The sequence below is a fragment of the Euphorbia lathyris genome, chromosome 1 (genome assembly GCF_963576675.1).
Source record: "Euphorbia lathyris chromosome 1, ddEupLath1.1, whole genome shotgun sequence".
In the NCBI taxonomy this organism is placed as follows: domain Eukaryota; kingdom Viridiplantae; phylum Streptophyta; class Magnoliopsida; order Malpighiales; family Euphorbiaceae; genus Euphorbia; species Euphorbia lathyris.
The window spans coordinates 67,028,234-67,054,261 of NC_088910.1; the positions used below are offsets into that span (position 1 = coordinate 67,028,234).

The 26,028-nt window shown below is 35.8% G+C and overlaps 1 protein-coding gene, 1 long non-coding RNA gene and 1 other non-coding gene across 8 annotated transcripts; 2 read left to right on the forward strand and 1 right to left on the reverse strand.

Moving 5' to 3' along the window:
• Positions 1-500: 500 nt before the first annotated feature.
• LOC136216065 (small nucleolar RNA R71) lies at positions 501-607 on the forward strand. Its single transcript, XR_010683059.1, has one exon. It is a non-coding gene; the product is annotated as a small nucleolar RNA R71 (small nucleolar RNA).
• Positions 608-4,037: 3,430 nt separating this feature from the next.
• LOC136200612 (obg-like ATPase 1) lies at positions 4,038-14,817 on the forward strand. The gene is made up of 12 exons (XM_065991018.1): positions 4,038-4,263; positions 4,495-4,662; positions 5,083-5,206; positions 5,802-5,893; positions 6,746-6,844; positions 8,176-8,289; positions 10,565-10,629; positions 10,757-10,873; positions 11,685-11,760; positions 13,439-13,531; positions 14,158-14,208; positions 14,296-14,817. Exons 1-12 carry the CDS (start codon positions 4,177-4,179, stop codon positions 14,392-14,394), a joined length of 1,185 nt encoding a protein of 394 aa, XP_065847090.1. The 5' UTR covers positions 4,038-4,176; the 3' UTR covers positions 14,395-14,817.
• Positions 14,818-16,737: 1,920 nt separating this feature from the next.
• LOC136200617 (uncharacterized) lies at positions 16,738-21,073 on the reverse strand. Of its 6 annotated transcripts, XR_010673421.1 has the most exons (9): positions 20,826-21,073; positions 20,663-20,748; positions 19,874-19,989; positions 19,702-19,759; positions 19,086-19,243; positions 18,102-18,149; positions 17,899-18,027; positions 17,553-17,634; positions 16,738-17,124 (listed from the first exon to the last, which is right to left on the reverse strand). It is a non-coding gene; the product is annotated as an uncharacterized lncRNA (long non-coding RNA). The 6 variants fall into 6 exon arrangements; XR_010673424.1 differs by lacking the exon at positions 17,553-17,634 and having other exon boundaries at positions 19,086-19,256; positions 19,702-19,803; XR_010673420.1 differs by lacking the exon at positions 17,553-17,634 and having other exon boundaries at positions 19,086-19,256; positions 20,826-21,072.
• Positions 21,074-26,028: the final 4,955 nt, after the last annotated feature.

Genomic DNA, 26,028 nt, shown 5'->3' on the forward strand with positions numbered 1-26,028 from the left:
TGGTACGATTTTGATTAGCATTAGCATTATTATTATTATCTTTCCAGTTAAAGTTAGGATGATTTCTCCATCCAGGATTATATGTATTGGAATAAGGGTTATTGTTTTGATTTTGCCCTTGGACAAAATTTACCTGTTCAATTTCGCTCATACCTTCGTAATCCACATCCGTTTGGATTGGCTTACCATTAGGATCACACAGTGCCATAAACCTATCAATTTTGTGCGATAAGGCAGAAAATTAGGCTTGCAACATCACAACTGGATCAAGATTCACTATACCTTTAACTGATGACGTTGCTGAGGATGATGGTTTCACTACTGGTATGTGTCCACGTTCCGCGGGCCACATACTGCTGTTAATTGCCATTTCCTCCAAAAGTTCTCTTGCTTGGGCAGATGTTTTCTTCATGAATAACCTTCCAGACATAGCGTCCAATGAACCTCTAGTTGTAGGATTTAGTCCATTATAAAATGTTTGCATTAAAAGTTCAGCGGGCAATTGGTGGTGTGGGCACAAACGTTGAAGTTCTTTAAAACGTTCCCAAGCCTCATAAAGAGTTTCATTATCATTTTGAGAAAAAGATGTTAACTCTTTAATGACTCTTGCGGTTTTTGCTAAAGGAATTTTTTTTGATAAAAATGCTTGGGCTAATTGCTCCCAAGTCTCAAATGATGCGGCTGGCATAGAAGTTAACCACTCTTTGGCTCGATCCTTCAAAGTAAAAGGAAAAAGGCGAAGTTTGATTGCTTCTGCAGTTACATCAGTAATTTTAAAAGTGTCACACATTTCTTAGAAATTTGTCAAATGGGTATTAGGATTTTCGTTAGGTAACCCGTAAAATGTTACGTTATTTTGCAACATATTAAACAATGCTGGCTTAATTTCAAAATGGTGTGCATTAATTTGGGGTCTAACTATATTGTTTGTTACCCCGACCACTCCTGGCCTAGCGTAATCCATGAGTGTAGCCATAATTTCTGGCTCGGTAACTCTGGTTTTTATTGGAGTCTTGTTTTTATTTTTGTTTTTGTTTTTGTTGTCTCTCTTGTTCTTCTTAAGAGTCCTTTCAATTTCTGGGTCAATAGGCTCTGGTGGCGTGCCCGAACTTCGAGAACTGCGCATGAACTTGAAATTGTGCACGAACTGGAACTACCTTCAAAACATAATTTGAAAAATAAATATATTAGTAACTAAAAATAAATAAAATACAAAAGTTTGAATAAGTATGAATAAACCTAGATTCGAAATAAAATACGAAAAATCTAAATTTTTGTCAAAAATTTTGGCGTTCCCCGGCAACGGCGCCAAAAACTTGTTGAGCGATTTCCGTAAGTGCACGGTATACGCTTGTAGTAATAAAAGATATCGATCCCACAGGGAACGTTTTTTAACAAAAACTTATTTTGAATCAGTTAAATTTACTTATAAGATTTATAGTAAGGAAAATCGTTAAATCGGTTTTGGTTTTGAAATTGCTAGAATGAGAATTAGATTAAAGTATGAAAATGTTAGAAAATATTCTGATTTAAGAATGAATTTGCAAGACAGGAACGCTTAGTACTTTTTAGAAAAGTAAACAAATGTATTTGTTTGCATTAAGCAAAGAAAACAACTTTAAACTTTGTATAAATTATAAAGATGAAATAAATGACGGAACCTCTAATTTTTAGGCTTTGAACGCAACAATCCTCCTAACTAGTTTAGATTGCTTCCTTAACCAAATTAAAACTCTACCGGGATAATAATTTGTCTAAGTGTTCAACAAAGTTTCCTTGTAAAGATTTTGAATTAAACTACGTTTTAATGAAAACACCAGCATCAATCCACTTCGGATCCTTTACCAAAGTGCTGCATAAAAATCTATCGAATAGAACAGACTTTATTAGATGAAATATAAATTGATACAAGTTTACAGAGAACAAGGAGCATGGAAACATTCGACGACTTGCAAGTGAACGGGTTGTCAATCCTTTCCTTGGGTTTCGTTAGAGTTTGTCAGACTCAGGGGCAGATCCTCTACTCAATCTTCTCGTTGAATCTTCGCAATAGAGACGGGGTCTGTCTACTACCAAAATGTAAACTAAATTTGAACAATGTCTAAACGCTACTATATTTGTTATTATTGAATAAACAATGTGTGTACATCATATTGTTTTGAACAGAAATGAAATCTAAATTATGAATCACTTGACTCGGAATTTCTGCATAAATTCTATACTAATCTCTTTCTTCTACTTCTCTTCAACTCTTCATCAACTCTTTATTTATAGATGTTGAAGAGTCTTGATTGAAGTGTCGTGTCCGTTGTGAAGGATCGTATCCGTTGTGAAAGGACGTCTTTATCCACCCGAACGAACGCATTTCGTCGAAAACGAAAGTGTGCAATTTGGCTTCTACAGATTTTCTGCTCTTATTGAGAATATTTAATTCTCGGCCGAGAATGGGGGAGCATCATTTTGGTCTTCGAACGAAGGGAAGGAGGAGCTGAAGGGAGCGTCTCGCGACCGAGAATTGGGGGAGCCGCGGTCGCGGCACGGAACTTTTTCGCTTCTTCGGCTTTCGTTCTTGTCTTCGATTTGGCGTTATTAATTTTCGTCGTCTTCGACTCCTTTTGTAGGGTTTTTCTTCTATTTTTGATCTTTTTTCACTCCTATTTGGATGTTACCAAATATTTATGTACCTTGCATGAAAGAAACATATTCGAGAGTAAAAGTATTCTAAACAGATATAAACAGCACAAATTCATAGCAATATTGATGTAATTATTGATGATATTTTAGGTATATTTTGGGCTTAACAACTTCCAAAGCTCGGAAATTTTGTGATGCACCGGGTTTAAATAGCATGTATTCGATAACGTTCCTCATGACTAAATGGATCAATTGGCACCCTCCGGATGAAGGATGAGTGAAGGTGAATATGTATAGAGCCTCGAAAGGTAATCTAAGCCTTGCTTTAGTGGGTGGCCTACTTAGAGATACTTCCAAATGCTGGCTTGAAGGCTTTTACTTTAAATGTTGATATTTATATTGCCATTCTTACTGAGCGGTGGTGCCTTTACTATGACTTAAAGCTGGCATATGATAAAGGTTAGAGGAAGGTTGCTTTTGAGCTTGATTCAAAGGTTGCACTGAGTTTTATAAAAGATGATATAAATATTAATTATTTGTTTGCTTGGCTTATCGAGTGGTTCATTTAGTTAAGGGATCATAATTGGGAGATGTTTCTTTCTGCATTCTTATAATAATGACATCCGGGCAGCAGATTGAATTACAAACTTCACGAGACTCTCCTATTAGGCCATTACGAGGATGGTACCCTACATGCCTATATAGTACTCCGGTTCGAACCTTTGGAAAATCTATCCTTTAGAATATATTTTAGAGCATTTCCAACAACCTCTTAAGTTGACTCTTAAGTTAAAATTTAAGGAGGGATGATGAAAATTCAGCTCTAGCAGTCTCTTAGTGGCTCCTCAAATTACTAAGAGTCTCTCAATCCTCTCTATTAATAGAGAACATCTCTCCACCTCTTAGTGCCCCTTAGTTCATGTTTTATTAATAATTTATTATTGACGAGTCTCTCTCCTCTCACTATTGGTAAATATAACAACAATTAATAATTTTAATGATAAAATAATAAATAAAGAGTGAATATAAGGAGTATTGTTGGAGATGATATGTTTTAGTCACTCTTAAATCACTAAGAGACAATTATTTATATTATTTTTAGAGAGTACACTAAGAGTCTCTTGAAGAAGTTCTTATATTAAGCAACATGTCTTCCATATCACTCTAAGGACCTCAATTCATATCATGTAATAGTTAAAATAGTGAGACCTCTTATAATATATGTGCGTGTATGTTACACGTGTCAAAATATATATAAGAGATCCTCCATTTAACATGGAGAACCAGATGCTTCTATTAATTTATCCTCTTCGAGATGCTCTTAGTTGAGGATGACAATTAAAAAATCTATCCTTAATAATAATAAAAAGAAAAAGAAAAGAAAAAAAACAAAGCATGGATGGAACGTTCCGGTTCGAACCTTTGGAAAGAGCTGAAGTCCGACTCAGCTACTAAACTGTCATCTTGTCGAGGATACTGTTAGATTTGTTGCTGCAGCTCAAAACCCTAAAACTCTGCCCATCACTCACACAGCCTTCAACTATGCCGCCAAAATCAGCCAAATCCAAGGAAGCACCGGCAGAGCGACCTATCCTTGGTCGATTCTCCTCTCACCTCAAGATTGGCATTGTAATTATTCTTCTGTAGTTATTCGTCGCCTCTCGATGTGTTTGCTAATAGAAACCTTCGTTCATGAGAATGAAAGTGAAATAGGTCTTGTGTGATCGATGGAAGCTCGGAAATGTTAATTGCTTCTTTTATTTTATTTTCTTCTGCTCGTGTTTTTTAACGAAATTATTCCGGTTGCTATACACTCTTTGTTGTATGTCACTTTAATGGGGGTTCTCCCTTGTTTCTCAGGTTGGATTACCAAATGTTGGCAAATCCACTCTTTTCAATACTCTAACCAAGCTTGCAATTCCTGCTGAGAACTTCCCTTTCTGTACCATTGAGCCTAACGAGGCTCGGGTTAATATCCCCGATGAGAGATTCGAGTGGCTTTGCCAACTTTATAAGCCAAAAAGCGAGGTTTGTGACTTACTTTGCTTAACTTCTCGTTTGCTTTAATGCATCTCTACTCTGCATGATGCATTGTAATGGAACCATGTAAATGTATTGCATCTTATATCTGTACTATGATCCATTACATCCACGGGGCATCTTTTCTTCCCTTTTTTGGTTTAAGGGAGTAGAACCTTGTGGCAACTAGTTGATGGAACTATTAAAATATGTTGAAAATGCAAGAGTTACTGATCTTCTATACAACAATTTAGCATGTGCATTAAGCCTGCAGTAGAAGTTTTCCAGTTGCTTCAGAGTAGACATTTCATTATAGAAAGATTTTATTCGAAAGATAAGATTTAGTTATTTTGGAGTCGTGATGTCATTTTCATGAATGTAACGTGATGGTCTCATTTATTATATTGATTGGTATTTTCTTTTTCTCAGGTTCCAGCTTTCTTGGAAATCCATGATATAGCTGGACTGGTTAGAGGTGCTCATGAGGGGCAAGGATTAGGCAACAGTTTCTTATCTCACATCAGAGCAGTTGATGGCATTTTTCATGTTTTACGTAAGATGTCATGACTTTTTTGCAGTTCGTCGTCTATATTCTGTTGATATAGTTATCCTTCTCATCTCACGTGATTATAAAAAATAGCTGTGAGTTGGACCTATACAAAAAAGAATAATTGCATACTTGCATTCTATGTTGCACGGAAACTCTTTTTCATTAGCGTTTCCGCGTTTTGTGCCTGTTTCGGTTTCTTTTCCGTTCCATTACCGTTTCCTAGCTATACAGAATGGTAATAGATATATGGAATCCATGGAGTTTCTTTTGTTTTATCTTATTGTATCCAATGAGTATCTTGTCAAATTTCCGCGTACGGGAACCTAAATAATTTTTGACTTGGAATGTGAATGTACTATACCATTGTAACTTATTGGTGACTCTTAAGTTCTTCTACTAATCGTTAGGTGGCTATTAAGTGGTTAACAAGGTTCAATGAGAGAGAATATTTGGTTCTAGTGGGTAATGTTAACTTTAGTTATGAACTTTTACTCATCTGTCAATTCCTTTCACTACGATTCCTTTTAGCTGTTGATTCTTTAGATATATATACTGTTCAATTCCTCTTTTTTACTTGTTTATAGATTTCTCATAATAGGTGCATTTGAAGATCCAGATATTATTCACGTTGATGACACTGTGGATCCTGTGAGAGATTTAGAGGTTATTAGTGCAGAGCTACGACTTAAGGTATATTTACTGATGTAGTTATGTTATCAGTTTCTATAGTTATGTTTCTTTTGCCTGGACAAGTGTTTTTTGGTTCAGTATCAACCCCCAAGTCTGTTTCTTTAGGAATTCTTTTGCCTTTATATTTAATTCCTTTTTGTATTGAACTAAAATGGTAAAAGTACTAGTTCATGGCTAAATTGTGCATAAATTTTTGTACAGAACAAAGATATAGAGTGTGTTTGTTTAGAAATTCAACAATGCTGTATTCGCCTTGTGCCTTCATGTCCTTTGAGGAGTTGCCTAATCTTTGTTAAGTAAATGCAATATAGTTGATCTGTATCTTGTCTAGATACATGCGTGAAATGTTCCTTTACTTACACAGCTTCCAAAATGCCAAATACATTTTTATCTTCTCATTTCCTTCCTTTCTATTAAAAAGCACCTGAAGGTAGGTCAAGTTGAGAAATTTTCATCAAAATCCATTTGAGAAAGTTTATTTTCGGGCTAGCAAACACTGAATGTCTGGCCTTCCTTGTAAATTGGAAAACTAAACTCTACGTTGGCAAGGAATGAACTGATTGACTTTGTGATGCAGCTATTATGGAAATTAACAAATTGCTTTAAAGCTGTTCATAATGTGTAAAGGTTGAGAATCAATTGAGCTTTATATAAGCAGTGGACCTCTTTTGCAACTCTTTTTGTGACAGAAACTTAAGCCTTCTCCCTACTTTGTCTCAGATTTACTCTCTTTATCTTTCATCTCCACTCGGAGATTCTTTTTGTTTTCCTTTAATTTTTATATCTTTATGAATGATGTTGAAATCATCTAATGAAGTAGAATTTGTGGCTATTTTTGTGATGCGACTGTAGGATATTGAATTTATGGAGAGGAAAGTTGAGGATCTTGAGAAGAGCATGAAAAGGAGCAATGACAAGCAGTTAAAAGTAGAGCATGAATTGTGTCAAAGGGTTTGTACTTTGATCTTATAATTTGGATTATCTTCTACTTTATTTTCAATGTGCCACATCATTTGCCCAAAATGTGGTATGTTCTTATTCCTTAAGATGTTTTTGGTGCTTTATTTTGTATGGACATCCCATAATATCAGCACTGTTTGCAGTGGTCTGATTTGTGATTTTGTTGTGAAATTTTGAATATTTCTGCATTCCTCTGATAACTGTAGTTTGCTTTCATTTGGAATAAAATAAACTTAACACGATCATACTGCACTAGCCTGTGGTTGACCTACTTAATACAAGTTGATTTATGCATGTTGATCAAGGGAATAATATCTATTGGACCTTGAGTTTCCTGAAGGAATTTCATGTTGTACCGATTCATCTGGAAGATAATTATTATAACGATCCTGCGCCAAATGCTTACTCTTGTCTAGTCTTTACATGCTTATATTTGTGGTTATTTGTCATGAAACAATCTCCATCTGGCATGTCTGTCACAATAACACAATTTAGAGAGACAACTCTTTTGACACGATTATCATATTTGTTGTATTTATATCGTATATAATCATGTAGAATGTATAGGTTCACTAATGCAATAACCCGTTTTGACACCCCTAGGCTAAAATATTCCATAGGGCTACAACATATCCTTAGAAAAGTTTTTCCCAGCATGTGGAAGAAGATTTTTCTGCCAGTGAATTCTTTGCATTAAGAGGATGCATGCTCGAACAATGTTGCACTGAGAAGGCATTTTTTACGATTTATCATCTAAATGCTTTCTAAGGCGATAATAGTAATGCATTTTTGTCATGTTTGGAGTTCGTGATTGTTGTTTCTCCCTTGCTCTATATATTGTAACAGGACCTATATTAATCTGCTACTGCATGCCACTAATTTGGAGTTCAAGATTATACTTAATTGGCTATCTATTAGAATATCAAGAGTTACCCTTTTTATAACCCCCTCAAGTGTGCAACTGTTCCTTCCCTGTTTTTTTTTTTTTTTTTTTTTTTTTTTTTTAAATTGTTGAACCTCTTTCAATGGCATTTTTTTCCATTTTCCTCTGCGGAATTCTACCTTCCTTAAGATGCTCTGATCTGATAAAGAAGTAATGAAGTGTACATTATTGTTGGCCTTAGATCTTTTAGAGATATATCAAAAGTTCAGATTGATTGATGTACACTAACAAAGTAAAGGTTGTTCTCCTTCTTTCTTATTTTTACCTGTGTATTGACATACTAGTCAAAATTGAAATGTTTGTTTGCCCCAAATGTATGATTTCTAATGATTGTGATTGTTGAATTTGTGGCTCTGCTGATGATTTTTGGAATCTGTAGGTCAAGGCATGGCTTCAAGATGAGAAAGATGTCCGTCTAGGAGATTGGAAAGCTGCTGACATTGAAATACTGAACACATTTCAATTACTTACTGCCAAACCTGTTGTTTACCTGGTATATCTTGTTTGCTTGGCTCCTCATTCTTTTCTATTCTAATGGGGAAAACTTCCATACACTTTCCCATATAAAATTATCCATGTTTTTAGTTTTCATAGATCTGCGATAATTGCTTGTTCCATTGCTCTTCTTCCTATATGTTTGCATAATCAAGTTATTTGTTCTGAATAATCCTACAAATAAGTAAAAGTTAGTTGTCGTGCAAACTGTTGTGAAGAAAGAAACATCTTTTTTTTTTGTGTGTGTAGGGGGGGAGTTGTTATATTGGTGACTGATAGACTTAGTTGATGTATTCTGGTTGTTGCTGATGCACATCTTCAGTTAGTACAGTTGTGAATACTTCTAAATCTTATAATCGTGAAATAAGAGTTGAATTGAGTTAAGCATTGATTTCTTCTTTTTTTGTCATACTCGATTCTTGTAATAAATGCACCAATTCAGTTTCTCTTTTAACTTGATATGATTTTAATTATGGATTTCATTGTGTCCTTATATTGTGAAATATATATATGTGTGTGTGTGTTAAAGGCGTGTCTAAGCCGCAAGGCTCTAGGCCTATGGCCGGCGAAGGCAAAAGGTGGGTGCTGTACTAAAGAAGGCGCTCCCCTCAGCGTGCCTTTCATGGGTATAAAAGATGTGCCTAGGCACTAGTGTTTGACCTAGGCCATCTTTTTAGGGTTTTAGATTTTAAATTAGATGTTTTATTCTCCACCCTTCCTTATAGGATCATGTGCGGTTCAAAATAGATAAAGAAGGAAGAATTAAACAAAGAAGAAAGAAAGAAGGGAACGGTGAAAACACAGTTGAAATCTTTGAAGACCAAAAGCAAAAAACTGAATTGTAGTCATAATATAAATCTTATATTGAGAAGAACCCATAAACTTCCAAAACTCATAAAATGTCCTTGTCCTTGCCCTTGCCCTTTCACACAATTTTTCTGTTGCATCTTTATTTCACTAAATTCTTCAAGAGAACCTCAGTTACTTCTGCTACATTTCTTCAAGAGACTCTTCTACCTGTCTTAGAGTATTTTTCCTGCTCCGAGTTTTGAATTGTTTGCCATGCATGAGAAGCATGTTTCATTCCTAGTTTATGTTTCACAATTTTTTTTTTTTTTTTTTGGTGCGATGAGTAGGCTATAATGGTGGCAGGTGCATTTTATGAATTACTCGAGTGTTATTTGTTTGGCCTTTTTTTTTTTTTTTTTTTATTACAGTAAAGAAAAGTGGTAGTGGGACTTACTTTCTATAGGTTACATTAATCAATTATGAGGAGATCTCATTTTATGGGCGCATTTATCATAATTGGATAATTTTTCTAAATGAATCCAATTATGGTTCGAGGTTGATCAAACACCTTGTAGGTGGCCCCTCCCTCAATTAAAGTCTATTGTGTACACTAGGACTCAAACTCAAGATTTCTAGTTTAAGCGACTTGAAGCCCTTACCATTCAAGTGAACCTTAATTGGTTCATAATTGGATAATAATTTTACAAGTCCAGGGTATGGCTTTTTTATTTCCTATAAAAATAAATTTATATATACATAATTTTTATTTTTCATTCTTTAGTGCGCATTGTGTCGCTCAAGCAGGCGTCTACGCCTAGCTCCAGGACCCCCTTGTGCCTTTAATAACTATATATGTAAGGAACTCGCCTTCATATCTTTTCTAAAGGCAAGCTGCCCTGAGTGCCTAAGCAATGATTCTTGCTTCAGCCTGTTTATGACATCCTTTAGGTCCCTGTTGGTTGCATTTGGCAACTATTTGCTTATTTCCAAATGCACATAATTTTCAATTTTATGTACTATTTTCTGTTCACAAATGTGAGAGTAGCAAAATAGATCTTGTAAATTGTTATGCTTATGCAGGGTGTAAATCAAAATTGAATCAAATTGTAATACCTAAGTAATGATTCCTTGAGCCTGCATCATGACTTGGAGGCATGTATGGGCCACATGAGCATGAAAATATTGAAATCTACTATATGTTCAGTGCTAATAGAATTATGTACTTTCTTTCTTGTTGCCAAACATACTTGAAAATTTAGTTAATCCAATATGTCAGCATTTTCTTTTCCGAGTGTTTTAGGTGAAGTGGAAATCACTAGAAATTTACTATGGAAATTTTGGTTGTGGTTTTCATTATGAAAAACGGCCAAAATGGCTTGCTTCATTGCCATATACATTTATGCATTTATAGATAAAAATTCCATTTTTTTCGGTCTTAGGGTGTTGTGAAGGATGTGACCATTTTAAACTTGTACTTGTTGCAGGTTAACATGAACGAAAAGGATTATCAAAGAAAAAAGAATAAGTTTTTGCCCAAAATTCATGCTTGGTATGCCTAAGCTTATTCTTAAATTTACTTTTTTCTTGATTTTTAAATTTATATTTTGTGAATGCCAGCTCCTTTCTCTCTTTCTTAGTATGTTTTTGTTAAAAGAAAGTATTATTTTCTTTACTAGGGTGCAGGAACATGGAGGTGAAACAATTATTCCTTTCAGTTGTGCACTGGAGAGAACACTTGCTGATATGTCACCAGAAGAAGCTGTTAAGTATTGTGAGGAGAACAAGTTACAAAGGTCGGTAGAATTGAAATGGCTTATATATGTTTATTCATTTGAAAGTTCTTTTTTTTTCTTTTGTTTTGATCTACAGAAATATTCTTAAAATATAAAAAATTAATGGAGGAGCTGTTGGAAAAAAAGGACGCAAGAGATCTTAAGTTACTTTAGTCATAGACTCATAGCATAATCTGCTGCCCTGCTCTCAGTTAATTTTCTATTAATTCTTTTAACTTGTCTCTGAAATGATCTGATGATCTATAGAAGCATTATCTTTTCTTATGTCTTTCTCCTTATAGACTTGGAAAGGCTGCCATGCAAGGTTAAGAAGCTAAAGAAACTTATAGGGAACACAGACTTATAATCAAACAAGATGGGCTCCACTAGAGTCATTTTGAAAGCCGGTTCTTTAATATTTTAGTATGAGAATGCTAATGATAATTGCCAAAAAGCTTCAATTTAGGCAATAATCTGTGATGTCCATATGTTGGGGTTCTAATACCACTATTCTTCTTTTTAATGGCTTGAATGTGCTTTTTAAAAGTGTTATACATTAAATTGCTTGTACTTTTAGATATATATACATCCAATACACATATTACTCGAATTTTTTTTATGATATATATATTCGGAAAAGCTTACTTTTAGTTTTTTTGTGCATATCCTAACTCATTAATTTGGAAAACCATATTTGAACTGGCATCATTTCCTTTACACTATTGAATGATTTGATTCTAAAATGCTGGTGGGATGTTAGCTGGAGTTGTGCATATAAGAATCATTGTAAGTTGCACATATCTGAGTGGACAACTGTTCAACTTTGCTGTAGTGCCCTTCCAAAGATTATAAAGACTGGATTTGCTGCAATTAATCTCATATACTTCTTCACTGCTGGCCCTGATGAGGTATTATGTACTTTCACATTGTAATTTATCATCATTTTGTTGGTTATCCTTTGTCACAAGCTTTATAATAGTGTTGCTTAGATTTTTTTTGACATGTAGGATATTCATGTTAGAGGTTTTGCACTTCTCTAAACATGTTTAAAAGTATTGGTGCTGATGCTATCTAAAGTATAAAAACACAATATGGATACAGTACGCCTGAAAAATTAAAAGTTTAAAGCCAAAGTTCTGAAAGCCTTTACCAATTGGAGGTTTATCTCTGTGGGTACCTAAGTACACTTGACCTATACCTAAATTGCAGTAGGTTTGTTGGTTTTAACTCGGCATGTTTACCTGTTATAGACCCAAACACAAAGCCTAAACCTCTTCAAGTATATAGTCGTTTCACTCATGGCAGCAAGAAATTGAGAATTTGTTAGACCTAAGGCTGTTATTTGTTTAACTTTAATTTGTGTATGTGGCATGTGATTTATTTAGGTGTGTTTTGGTTTTAAGCCCTGTTGTACCTTTAGTTGGTTATTTGACAGTTATTTCAGGCAGGCAATTGTATTTTATTCTTTTTGATCTATGAAGTTTGGAGGGACAGAGTTTAAGTTCCTTGTCATAGATAATAAAGAGATTTGAGGTTCTCTCTGCCGAGCCTCATCTAGTAGCAATCATAGGTACAAAAAGCAGAAAATTGAAGAATAGACCTGTACTCACCAATCAGCCCATAACTCGATCACAGGCTTTAAGCCATGACATTACCCTTGGGGGAAGGAGGCAAAGAGGGGAAGAAATGGGGGGTATGTGTGGAAGAAAGAGGATAACTAAACTTTGTTGTAACAGGATACTCTGTAGGTTCTTGTCATCGACTGTCATGCTTACATGCTTGTTTGATGTTCTCATTCCTGTGTGTTGTCCAGTAACAAAATGCATGATTATCTAACTTAATGTATCTTTATGGCGCTTTAGTTTGTAATTCTAGAATGCAAAGATTGCAAATTTTCTTTATAATCATAATTTGTTACGGCTTCCTTGTGATCTTGAAGGATGAGAACTGAAACAGATTTACATTGGTCATTTTCAGTGCCAAAAGGCCAGCCTGATCACATGATCTGGGTTATCTGATTTAAGTGCCTGCTCCTTTATACATATTCTTTAATTAGAAAGAAAAATTTGTAAGAAATTGCCTCAGAGATGCACCCTGCACATTCTACATGAGTGTTCAAGTTAATCATCTTCAAGAATGATTTTGGTTTTCCATCTGTTTGTGATTACAAGTGCCTTTGTTGGCCAGATGGACATTTTGCTACCTAACTTATTGATCTTTTCTTTTTAATTGAGTTCATTCCTTCATCAATTACTCAAGTCTAGCCATGGTCACAAAGAGAATACTGAAAAGAAAGTTACTTGAGCTATAAGTATTGAGTGAGAGCTTATCGTGCTACTCATATAGTCCTATTTTCACTGAATTGTACATTTTCCACTGTTTGGTTCAGAAATTTTAAGATTACTGGTACGTTCAGCATGAATCTTTTCGGAGATAACGCTATAGCTTTGGGTACCACCCTCTATTTGTTTTCTTTTTCTTTGGATTATCTAGTATATTATGATATACTTTCCATACCACCTAGAGGTTTATAACCATCTTTCTGTTCATTATGGTTCTCATGTCCAAATAATTTTGCTTGTACAGGTGAAGTGCTGGCAAATCAGACGGCTATCAAAGGCACCTCAGGCTGCAGGGACCATCCATACTGATTTTGAGAGGGGGTTTATATGTGCTGAGGTTGTTCCTGGTTCATGTTTTAGTGGGCTTAAATATATATATATATATATATATATATATATATATAGCGTCTCAAAGTTCTCTACCACTTAATCTTCGAATCATTAATGAAATTACGTTCTTAAGGATTTATTGCTTATTGTTTTAGCCATGCATGTTCAGTATTACTGCCATATAATATTAGTGTTAGCTGCTCTATCTGTTGAGATTTTCATATTCACATTTTTCCTTGACTTTTGCCATTGGGTGTCGTCAATGCTGGTGATAAAAAAAAAACTAATAGTACCTCATTGGTTTCAGTTGATGAGAAAATGTGTCCCAGGTTAAAACTTACAAGTTCCAATATCCTCTCATTGACATTGATAATAGTAGCATATTCTAATGTTACGAGTGAAAGAGAATGTTGGTTGTTCACTCTTGAGATATGCTATTGTGCACATCTCTGCCAACAATAGCAGTTGCTGTTATACTTATGTTATCATCTATCTTACCTCCACATTGGATAACGCATCAATGTTTTCAGATATTCATTGGTGGTCTTGATGTATATTATTTTTAATTACTGATTGTTGAAATTTTTAACTCAAAAAATTTGCTAACCTTTGTAACATTCTTGTTATGCTTAGGTGATGAAATTTGAAGATCTCAAGGAGCTTGGCAGTGAGTCAGCTGTTAAGGTAGGCCCAAAACAGAAAGTTGTCATTATTTTTTTTTTTTTTTTTTTTCTGGGAATGAAAGGTGTTTAAGGAAAAGTTATGGTGCAGGGTGGAGGAAAGTATAGACAGGAAGGAAAGACTTATGTAGTGCAGGATGGAGACATAATATTCTTCAAGTTCAATGTTTCAGGGGGTGGAAAGAAATGAGATATATCTGCAGCAGGCTGTGGGTGGCTTTTATTATATAATCATTTGAGGTCGACAAAAAAAGAAAAAAAAGCTCAAGGGTGTGAGCTTTATTCTCCATCCTTGGATTTCAATAGCCATTAGTTTTGTTTTGTGTTGTCTTGTTTTTTTTTTTATATTGCAGAATCATTATATATCAATTCAAATATGGAGGCTGAAGCGCCACAGCAATAGCCACAGTCACAGCCGTAGGTATATGTAATTCTGTTTTGCAACATGTACAACTTTATTTCAAGTGGATGCTATAATGTGGGAGTTTGAGTACAAACATATGATATGATGCAGGCCAGGCACATGTTTACTGTAAAATTTGCCCTTTCTCAAATTTTGATTCTGAGTTTTTATTTTCTTATTATCATTAATTGTTCCATTTTGTTATTGCAAGTGGATTGATCTTGAAATGTTATCAGAAATTTATTCTTGTGTTGGCCAAATTCGAAAGTCTGCCAAGAAGATGAGTTGTTTTGAGTGAAACATGATCCCTTCTTTACGAGTTATCAATTCTCTTGTATACATGCGTGTGTATATATATATATATACTAGGAGATACCCTCGCGTTGCTTCGGGAATGAAATAAATAAATCATAGAACTGATTTATTCATAAACCAATAAATAATGATAGGAAAAAGAAATAAATACTATAAAACTTATATTCGTTAAAAGATATATAAGAACATAAGGAGTTTGAAAATATATAAAGAAAAATATTGGTGCTCAATAATATTTTTTTATGTAATACGATTCATTAATGTAGTAATAAATTTATTTATGGTCAATAGAGGAGAAGCAATATGGTTGATCTTAAACCTTAGAATAGGTGATATAACTATAAAATAAAGTATGAAAAAGTAATTTATGTAATTATTTATTGGGTTAATTTCAAATAAATGTCATGTAATTTTACTTTTTTTTTTTCCAGGTTGGTATCTGTGGTTGGTAAAATTTTCATTATCCCAAATTTGACTGATAACAACCTCAAAATGAAAATTTTCAAGAATTAAAGTTGTTTAGTATCATATTTACTATGGAACCACATTTTTTTATTTTTTTAAATCATCATTTTTGAAGTTTTCTCTCTCTAAACATTAATTTTCTCTCTTATAAAAACAACACCACCTAAATGACATCAACCCTAAAAAGTTGAAAAATTAAAGCTGCTTAAAATATCATGTACCTTTTATGGTTATTTTTGCTCTTTGTAGCTCTGTTATTGCCTTTATGGACGTTGTATTAGACATTAGCCTGTACTTGTGTAAGGTTTTATCCCTTACTATTTTCATGATGTACTTGTATGTTTTCATCTAATGAAATGTTTAAGCATTATTATCAAAAAAAAAAAAAAAACTAATTCATAAATAAAATTAATAATAAAATAGCAGATTTTTCCATTATACTAAATCAAATGAAAGCTTAAGGCAATCTCAATAATGTAACCATTATACTAAATAAATCCATCCTTCTAAGTCTAAAGTGAGCTTGACCATACATTAATCCAATTGGTATAAGTAATGATACAACACAAAATTCATCCTTCTAAGTCTAAAGCTAGCTTGACAATATATCAATCCAATTGGCAAAATAATTAATGTGACCCAATTGGTAATATTTAATAAAATGAACTATTTTTTCACTGTAATTTTTAAAATTAATGAATCTATTCGCAGTTTTTTATTTATAAATTAGCCATATGAAAAATAAATATTAAGTAATAATACTAAGATTTTAAAAGGTTTTCATATATAAACTCCCAACTTATTATTTGCATATGAAATTGGAATCAAAAGAAACATAACTATATGAAATTGGAATCAAAAGAAACATAACTTTATTCAAAAACATAATTGAAACAACATATTCAACTTCATGCACTATCAAAGCAAAGAAATGTTCCAATTTATTCTTTAACTTCGCCATTTGTGTGGTCATTGATAGCTTAACCTTCTTTTTAGAGACTTATTGTGTCCTCTACTTGTCCTTGTCTCTCAATGACTTAAAGAAAAAAAAAACAGTTAGAAGCATTTTCTATAGTTTCATATTTTTCAATTGTTAAATTAATTCCTAACAATGTCAAAATAATCGCAAAACACAAATAATCGCAAAACACAAACATTTCCCTTTTATCCCTTAATTTTTTTTTTGTCAATCGTACATATCATTAGAGAGAATAAAACCATAGGATAAATTAAGCAACCCAAATCTAAAACGACAAAAAAAGAAGTATGATAATCGTTTCATTACCAAACAAAAACTAAAATTTACATGTGAAATTGCATTTTAGGTCTTGAAACTCAAAGAAAAGCGAATTATACAAATCTCTATAAGTTTTATTAAAATTAGACTCTTATAAAATATAAAGTACACTCTTATGAAATATAAAGTACAAAACATCTCCAGAACATTCGAAGGAAAGGAAACAAAATAACATTGAGATATTCCCAGGAATATAGTGATTTAGAAAGGAAAGGAAATAACCATAACAGTTTCAAGTACAAATTATGAGCATTTCTCCATCTCACTTGCTAAAATATATAATAGAGTAATGAACCTTTGGTTTAATTAAATTCTTCCACAGGGCGAGCCTTCTTTGGAATTCTCAAGCAGCAAATTAAGCAGTTTGGATGTCGAGTTGTTCTGTCCAGCGAGGGAACCATGTTCCTGATATTATGACGCCAACATTTGACAGCCTCAACCTGATATGTGGAAAGCCATATCAGCAAGGAACACACAGAGATCCAAAAAGGCAAATTTGGAAATATAATCTAAATTTTGGAAACACAACTTGCCTATCATAATGAACATGGAAGTGGATGCATATTTTAGACACATGAAAACTGCGCTAAGCAATATCTAAAAAAAAGGCATGTAGGACTATAATTCATTTTGTGATGATGCAACTTATAGGTCAATGAATCAACCTTTACATGAGAAGACAATAAATTCCCCAGTCCCTTATCATAACAAAAACAAATAAGAGAATTAAAATTTTTTGTAGAACCACACATTATCTTGCTCATTAGTTCCTAATTTTCACAATACCTCAACTATCATATGAAAAAAAAAACCTTTTTGATAGATATGCAAACAAAGTAATCAAACCAATGAAATTGAAAACCAATACCTTGCTTAATAATGGAAATATTGGCAATCACCAGCAACAACAACAAAAAAGCTCCATTTAAGCAGTAATCAAAATTCAACTTCTTCAAGAAGGACAAAACAAATGAAAAAAAAAAAAAAAAATCAGAACAAAGAAATCAAAAGAAAAAAGTTCAAAAGTACTTCTTTGGATTTCCTAATTCGAATAGAAAAGAAAACAATTAAAAAAAAAGAACTATTAGAACTAACTAATCCTCACTGAACAAAGAGCATGATCTATTTTAGAAATAACAAAAGACCATCAGAAACAACATTACGAAGAAGAAAAATCAATTCCCCATAAATCTCAGAAAAACTCGAGAACCCACCTTATGATTTCTGGATCCGCAAACAGATATAGCTCGGGGTGGAACCCTAATTTTTGCCACCACCATGATATCAGAATTAGAAGGAAAAACAGTGAATAACCATAGCAACCAAGCGAGCCATCAGGGTTCCTAGAATGAAAAGAAACCTGCATTAAGCTTCAACCTCTACTACAAAGAAGAAAACAGTATGAAAAAGAGCTTACTGTGAAGAGTTGCCAATCTTCATATAAACATAGAAAACTTCCCGAATCCTACAAAATTTAAAAAAAAAAAAAATTAGAACAGTCTAAAACAAACAGTATCATTGAAAGAGCAATGAACCAAATCCTATGTATTTTAAAATCAAAACCACAGAAATGGAAATGATAAAAGCATTAGAAAGAAAAAAAAAGCAAAACAAAAAAACAAAACAGGAAAACAAAAATCGTGGAAATGGAACCCATGTCAACACTACACCGGAGAACAAAAACCATGGAAACCCAAGCCATCCGAACTGAACTATTTTGTTCTATGCCAGAACTAATCAAAACAAATAAATGAAAGTTGGTAAGAGAGAAGTATCAATTTAGGCTCCAAAGTGTATCAATTTAGGCCTAAAAAATGGATTGGACACGTCATTCCTATTACCCTGTTAAGTTCAGATTTTTCGCTCCACGTACAATCGACAAAACTTAACGGAGTAATATCAATGACGTGTCTCGTTCCGTTATCAAGGCCTAAATTGGTACCTTTTTTTAAACGTTAAGCCTATATTGGTACTATTTTGTACGTTGAGCCTAAATTGATACTTCCTCAAAAACCATAAGCCTATTTGAGTACCTTATCCCTTTAATATTTAGAAAACAAAATTAAAATCAAATTCAATCTACCATCAATCTCATCCCAGGAAAAACATATCTCATTAAAGAATTGAGTGGCCAATTGTGATAGATATGTGGGGATGAGATTAAGATCTGACATATAGCCACTTATTGATCAATAAAAATTGAATTCAATTAGCACAAATCCAATTCAAAATTCAACTTCTTCAAGAAGAACAAAACAAATCAAATGAAAAAAAAGGAATCACAACAAAGAAACCAAAAGAAAAAAAAAAGTTCCTTCTTTTCTTTGGGGTTTAAATGCCATGGAGGAATTTTTGCTTATCTTTTAGAACAAAAAAATCAAAAAGAAAAGTTCAAAAGTACCTTTTTTGGATTGTAAATTCCCATTGAGGATTTTTTGTTTATCTTTAGATTATTCTATCTCGGCTCTTCCCTTATACACGCACATGAGAAGCAACTAAATCACTCATCCATATCTCATTGAAAAGCCAGAACCGGAACATGTACTCTTGACCTGATCCCTGCAAGGAAAATCTAATGTTTATATTCAGTTACAAAATTTAGTTATTAGGGGAAAACAGATTTAGACTTTACATATAAAACCGTATAATGTTAGCAATAACGTTTTGTAGATGAAGGAAGTTCAGAGTCCATTAACGGCAGATTTGACAGAAACCCATTTTACATTAATTTGATCCATGTCTGCATCACCTAACTTCCACGTGCGTCCGTATGGAACCAAATTAAGGGGAAATGGGTTTTTGTTGGATATAACACTAATGGAATCTGAAATTGTTTCATCTACAAAACATGAATACTAACATTGCAAGTTTTTATATGTGGAGTCTAAATTTGTGTTCTCCAATAGCCACATGGTTAAATGTGTACTTTATCCCATATTCTTATCATCAAAACCCTTAAATTGCTAAGAGCTTGAGAACCAGATATCATAATAAGAAATAAAACTATGATCAGTTACCTCTCATTCCATCAGCAGCCCAGACAGGTCGGACCATCTGCTGTATGCTATTCTGGCTCTGAAAGTAATGAATTTATACTTAAGAAAGCATTTATCCAAATCCTAAAATATCACCAAATAACTGATGTAAGTATTAATTTATCAAATAAACATAGAAACAAAGAATTCAAACCTGACTACCACTGAAAATAGCTTGACTCTACATTCTTGTCTTTATGGCATCAACAGGATGCATCATTCCTTCCCCAAAAGCCCCAACAATTCCTCCCCATAAGAACTCTCTCCATACTTCACCACACAACATCAAATTAAACAGAAAAAGATTATTAGTTCATGGCCGGATATACAATGAACTCTAATGGAAAAGCCAGAATCGGAATGAAATAATTGATTTGCAAGTTCTGGTAAGCAAAAAAGACCAACCCATCATCAGAGCTAAAAATAGAAAAAAAATTAATTAGCAAACATGAAACTGAACATGATAAAAGTGTATCAATTCAATAGGAAAGAGCAAATCACAAACTATAATTCTACAAATGCTGCACATTATACAGCAGATTAAAAAGCACCAAGCCTCCATTCTCAAATGGATTCAGTCGCAAACAACCAAATCAAAGCAGAAAAAAACGAATATCACTCTACGAAGAGCCGCGCCAAATAGGGATGGGATGGACGGAAAAAATAGAGCAGAACTAACTGAACTAAAAAAAAAAAATAGGTTTATTAAAAGGTAGAAAAATACTGAATAGAAAACACAAAGGCCATAGTAGAATCCCCAGGACAAACCTAATTCCAATAGAAAAGAAAACAATTTTAAAAAAAGAACTATTAGAACTAACTAATCCTCACTGAACAAAGAGCATGATCTATTTTAGAAACAACAAAAGACCATCACAAACAACATTAGGAAGAAAACAATCAATTCGCTGTAAAGGCATCTCAGAATAACTCGAGAACCCACCTTATGATTTCTGGATCTGCAAACAGATATAGCTAGGGGTGGAACCCTAATTTTTGCCACCACCATGATATCAAGAGAAGAGCCATCTGAAAACCAAAGCAGACTTAGGTCAGAGATCGAAAAAAGAATTTACTAAGGAAAAAATCAAACCTCGTAAACAGACCGATCTGAAAGGGAAGCCATGAAACAGAGAAGACGCCCAACACCGTCGTCTGAACTGGAGAAAATACCGCTTTTCCCGATCTATTGTAAGTGTCTTCTCGTAAACACAGGAGTGAAAGTCGAACCATCGCCGTCTGCATACTCAAAGAACAGATCTCGATTTTCTTCAGATTCAAATGTGCAGGAAATCTAGAGAGAGAAAGCGAAATGAGGAGAGAGAAGAGGAGGCAGCTGGAGAGATATTGCGTAAAAAAGATGCAAATGAGAAAGGATACCGAGAAAACTCCAAACTACCCTTGCTATGCGGCGCCGTTTTGGAACCAGTTGCAAGCAACCTCAGTGAATTCGAAGAGAATGGCAATTTACGTGAATAGCCCTCAAAAGCATGAGAAAAAGACATAAAAGGACATCAGAAATTGAAAGAAATGAGAGAAATGAGGGATTTAATTGGAAATTTTTGACAAAAGTGGCTAATTTTACTGTTTGGTGTCTTTATTTTTAAAGTCTTTAAATAGATAGTGTTTGGATTTCCAAATTTAACAACTTTAACCTCAGATTCCCGTAGGCTAGAAATAGCCAAATTAAAAATTCACCACTACAAAAAATAGGTAGGATCTAAAGATAAGGTCCAAAATTACGTTGACATTTTTGGGAAGTGCAAATTTACCTTTAATTCACTAAATGGTAGCCTTTTTTTTTTTATAAGAAGGGAAGAAAAAAACAAACAAATAAAAATCTAACCCGGGATCAGTCTAGGAAGACTGACCCCAATTCTATCCTCAAGAAGAGAATGTAACAGAAAAGGAGGAACGGAAAGGGTAGAAACACCTAACATCCCCCCATGCCTAGCAGCTGCCAAGCGATCCGCCACGCGGTTTTGCTCCCTATAAATATGGGAGAAGGTAAGAGAATCGAAGGCAGGACGAAGCCTTAAAATGGCTTTAATGAGATTCTGACTCTTAAGACAAACAACCTGTCTATCCGAAATCTTGTTGATAGCCTCCAAATTGTCAGACCTCCACCGAAAGTCTTTTAACACCCATGCGAATGGCGAGTTTAATGCCAGACAAGATCCCCCAGAGCTCCGCAGTAAAGGAGGAGCCCGTACCTAAGTTATGGGTAAACCCAGCCAGCCAAGCGCCACCAGCATCCCGAAGAACTCCACCAGCAGCAATTCTGCCATTACTAAGGCAGGAGCCATTCGTATTCAACTTGACAACCCCTTCCCTGGGCTTCCTCCAACCAACTAACTGACCTCTTTAACCGGGGAGGGGTGAACCAGGGGCTCTCCTTCAAAACTCTTTATAATAACAGATAGTTTTTTCGAGAAGTAAAACCGGAGGTCAGGAATAAAGACAGTCTTCTCAGCAAATAACTCTCCATTCCTCCATTTCCACATTTGGTGACAAATAATAGCGAAGAGAATAGCCCCGTGCTCCATACTGGCCAATAAATTCCCATTAACGCCTTCAGAGAACCAGTCAATATCAGAGAACCCCATAAAGGAAGGAAGGATGTGGTGAGGAAGGACCCCTTCCCAAACCTTTCTACTATTCGGGCAATCCCTCAAAGCATGGCACAAGGTTTCCACATGGCCGCTGCATCTGCTACAGGCACCAGATACAGCCAAGTGTCTTCTGTGTCTATCTGCATTCGTGAGGAGCCTGTCTTTGACTCCCAGCCATAGGAAACTCCTAATGCGGTAGGGGACTTTGAGGGCCCAAATGGACTTCCAAATTTCCAAGGGAGGATCAGCCCTATTAGGGGTAAAAGCTTCATAGGCCGATTTGCAAGAATAAGAACCATTATTAGTCAAAGCCCAGCAGTGTCTGTCCTTATCCTCCTCCTGATTACTAATCTTCACACCTCTAATATTAAGGAGGGTCTCCAGGCTAAGAAAGGAGTCGAACTTAGACCAGATCCAGTCTCCCTCCGAGTCCACCACATCAGCAATTCTCTAGGAGAGGAGATCATTCGGCGGAGGGGCGATGCACACCTCAATCAACTGTTTGTCACCAATCCAGGTGTCATACCAGAAACTAATGGATCTCCCATTACCCAGCTCCAAGCCAATCCCCGTACAGAACTCAGTAAAAACAGCACTAAGCCCTTTCCAGAGGAAGGAACAGCTGACAACCCTCTCCTTCGGGCCACCAAAGATTCTATCTTTCCTATACTTGCCGCACAGAAGATGAACCCAAAGGGAGGAGGGGGATTGCCACATTCTCCAAAGAAGCTTCATTAACAGGACTTTATTATTGTCCTTAGCTTGCCTTATACCAAGACCCCCCCTGCTCTTAGGCTGGTAGGCTTCTTTCCAAGGGACCAGGTGAATCTTCCTCCCATCCCCAGACTCTCCCCACATAAAACGCCGATTAATTTTATCAAGGTCGTTGAGGACCGGCTCAGGGAGCTTACAGGCTTGCATGATGTGATTTGGAGCAGCGCAGTTGATAGACTGGATTAAAGTAAGGCGACCTGCAAGGGAAAGAGAATTAGCTTTCCAGCTAGCACACAAACCGTTAGATTTGTCCAAAATGTCTTTAAAAGAGGCTTTGGACACCCTGTCACTATGAAGAGGGGCCCCAAGGTATTTCCCAAACGATTGAGTCAGGGGAATGCCAGACATCTCACTCAGTCTTCTACACAAGCTATTATCCATATTCTTGGAACAAAGCATATGGGATTTATGGATGTTAATCTTCTGGCCAGAACCCTCACAAAAGCAGTCGAGGATATCCATCACAGCCTTAATTTGTTCCTCATTACCCTCCATAAAAAGCATGACATCATCAGCAAAGAGTAAATGGGTAACAGGGGGGCAATGTCTGTTGATGGAAACAGGGTGGAGAGTCCCTTTGCTCACCGCCTCTTGGATCAGGTGAGACAGTCTTTCCATGGCAATAACAAAAAGGAAGGGGCTCGTAGGATCCCCTTGACGAATACCCCTGGATGGAGAGAACTCATCCGACATATCCCCATTGATCATAACCTGGAAAACAGGAGAGGAGATACACTTTCCAATCAAATTCCTCCAGTTCTCCGGGATACCAGCTTTGGCTAAACTATCCAGAAGAAAGCTCCAGTTCAACCTATCATAGGCTTTCTCCAGATCCAGCTTGAGAGCCACGATCCCTTTCTTGCCTTTCTTAATCTTCATAGAATGGACAACCTCCTGGGCAATAACAACGTTATCCATCAATTGTCTTCCAGGAACAAAGCTCCCTTGATTTTGGCTGATAATATCCGGAAGGATCTTTCGGATTCTATTAGCCACAATCTTAGTAATAGCTTTATACAAGACATTACAAAGACTGATGGGTCTCATCTGGAGAAAGGAAGAAGTCTTGGCAACCTTAGGAATCAAGACAAGGAGGGTTTTATTAACCAAACTGATATCGTTCGAACCACCAAAGACACCTAACACAAAGCTGTATATACCCTCTTTAACAGTGTCCTAGTGTTTATGATAGAAACTAGCGGGGATACCATCAATACCAGGAGCCTTAGTGGAACCGATGCTGGAGAAGGCCAGATCAATCTCTTTAAGCTCAATGGGATGGAAAGCATTATTAATAGCATCCTCCCCCAAACGAGGAAAGGAAAAGCCAGAGTGGGCACTCTCTAGGTCCACAGCTTCCTCTCTAAACAGGTCCTTGTAGAAATCAAGGGCAAGGCGCCGAATGTCCTCCTCCTCAAAAATCCACTCACCACTGGCGTCTTTAATAGCCTTGATCCTATTTCGCTGTCTCCTAATGATCGTTGAGAGGTGGAAAAACCTGGTATTCCGGTCCCCGTCTTGAATCCAAGCCTTCCTAGATTTCTGGAACCACAGAAGCTCTTCCTATCTAAGCACAACTTCCAACTCGTTCTGAAGAGCTCTTAGGTGACCATTCAGGCTATGATCAAAACGAACCTCCAAGCAACGCTAAACACCTTCCATTCTCCTCAAGAGTTTGTTCTTCCTCCTGATAATATGACCAAAAGTATTTTTATTCCAAACAGCCACATTCCTCCTGAATTCCTCAGTAGCGAGGAGAACATCAGAGTGGGGATGCCAATTGCTTTTAACGAAATCCTTAAACTCGGGGTGAGACTCCCAAGCCACCAGATACCTAAAAGGTCTATTACCTTTCAGCCGATTTCCTTTGACCAAATTAATGAGGATAGGGCAATGGTCTGAGTGACGGAAAGGGAGATTAAGTACCTTGACCTCAGGAAACCTATAAATCGCTGCAACATTAGCGTACACCTTATCCAACCTAACAAACACACTATTCCTTTTCCAGGTAAATTTGTGGCCAGCAGCACCCAGGTCCGAAAGCCCGCACATATCCATACTTTGCTTATGATTAAGACACCGGTTCACATAATGATTACCCCCTCCTCTCTGATCACTCAAGAGGGCAATGTCATTAAAATCCCCGGCAACCAACCACGCCTCCACCATGTTAGAGCTAAAAGAATGAAGGATCTCCCACAGCCTTCTTCGGTTAGTCGAAACAGGATCAGCATAGACGAAGGTAATAAAGAAGGGTTTATTACCCGGGTAACACACCTTACTATGGATGAATTGACTGTCCATAGTAACAATATCAATATTGACTTGACCTGGCTTCCAAAAGAGCCAAATCCCCCCTGCCCGGCCAGTAGCCTCCGACCTGACGCAATTCCAATTCTTAAACTTTCTAACCACCTCATCTGCTTTGGCTCCACTAACCTTGGTCTCAAGAAGGACAACGCAGGAAGGGTTAAACTGTTTAATGAGATCATTGACATGAATGCGGGTAGCCTTGCTCGCCGCACCTCTAATATTCCAAACGAAGAAGTCCATCAGAGGGGGAGACTACAGACGCAGGCCCAAACCCTAGATCAGGTATTTGTTCGGGGCTCCGAAGAGCCTAGAGGCGGTCCTAGAAGGACCCCTTTTATCCAAAGAATTCAAACCATGAAGGTTCTTTTTAGGTTTCCCTTTGGGATTCTTCATGTTTAACTTACTCACTCCTATAGTCTTACCAATAGGAGCATCAACAGGAGGATGTAGAGTACTCGCCTCCCTACTCAAACCCTTCCCAGCTGATAGGATAGACTGGGGAATCTCTTTGCCTTTAGCAGAAGCATTAGAGACAAAGAGAGGATTAATAGAATTACCCAAACTAGAGGCATGCTCTACCGACTCCAGACCAGGCATGATTAAATCAATC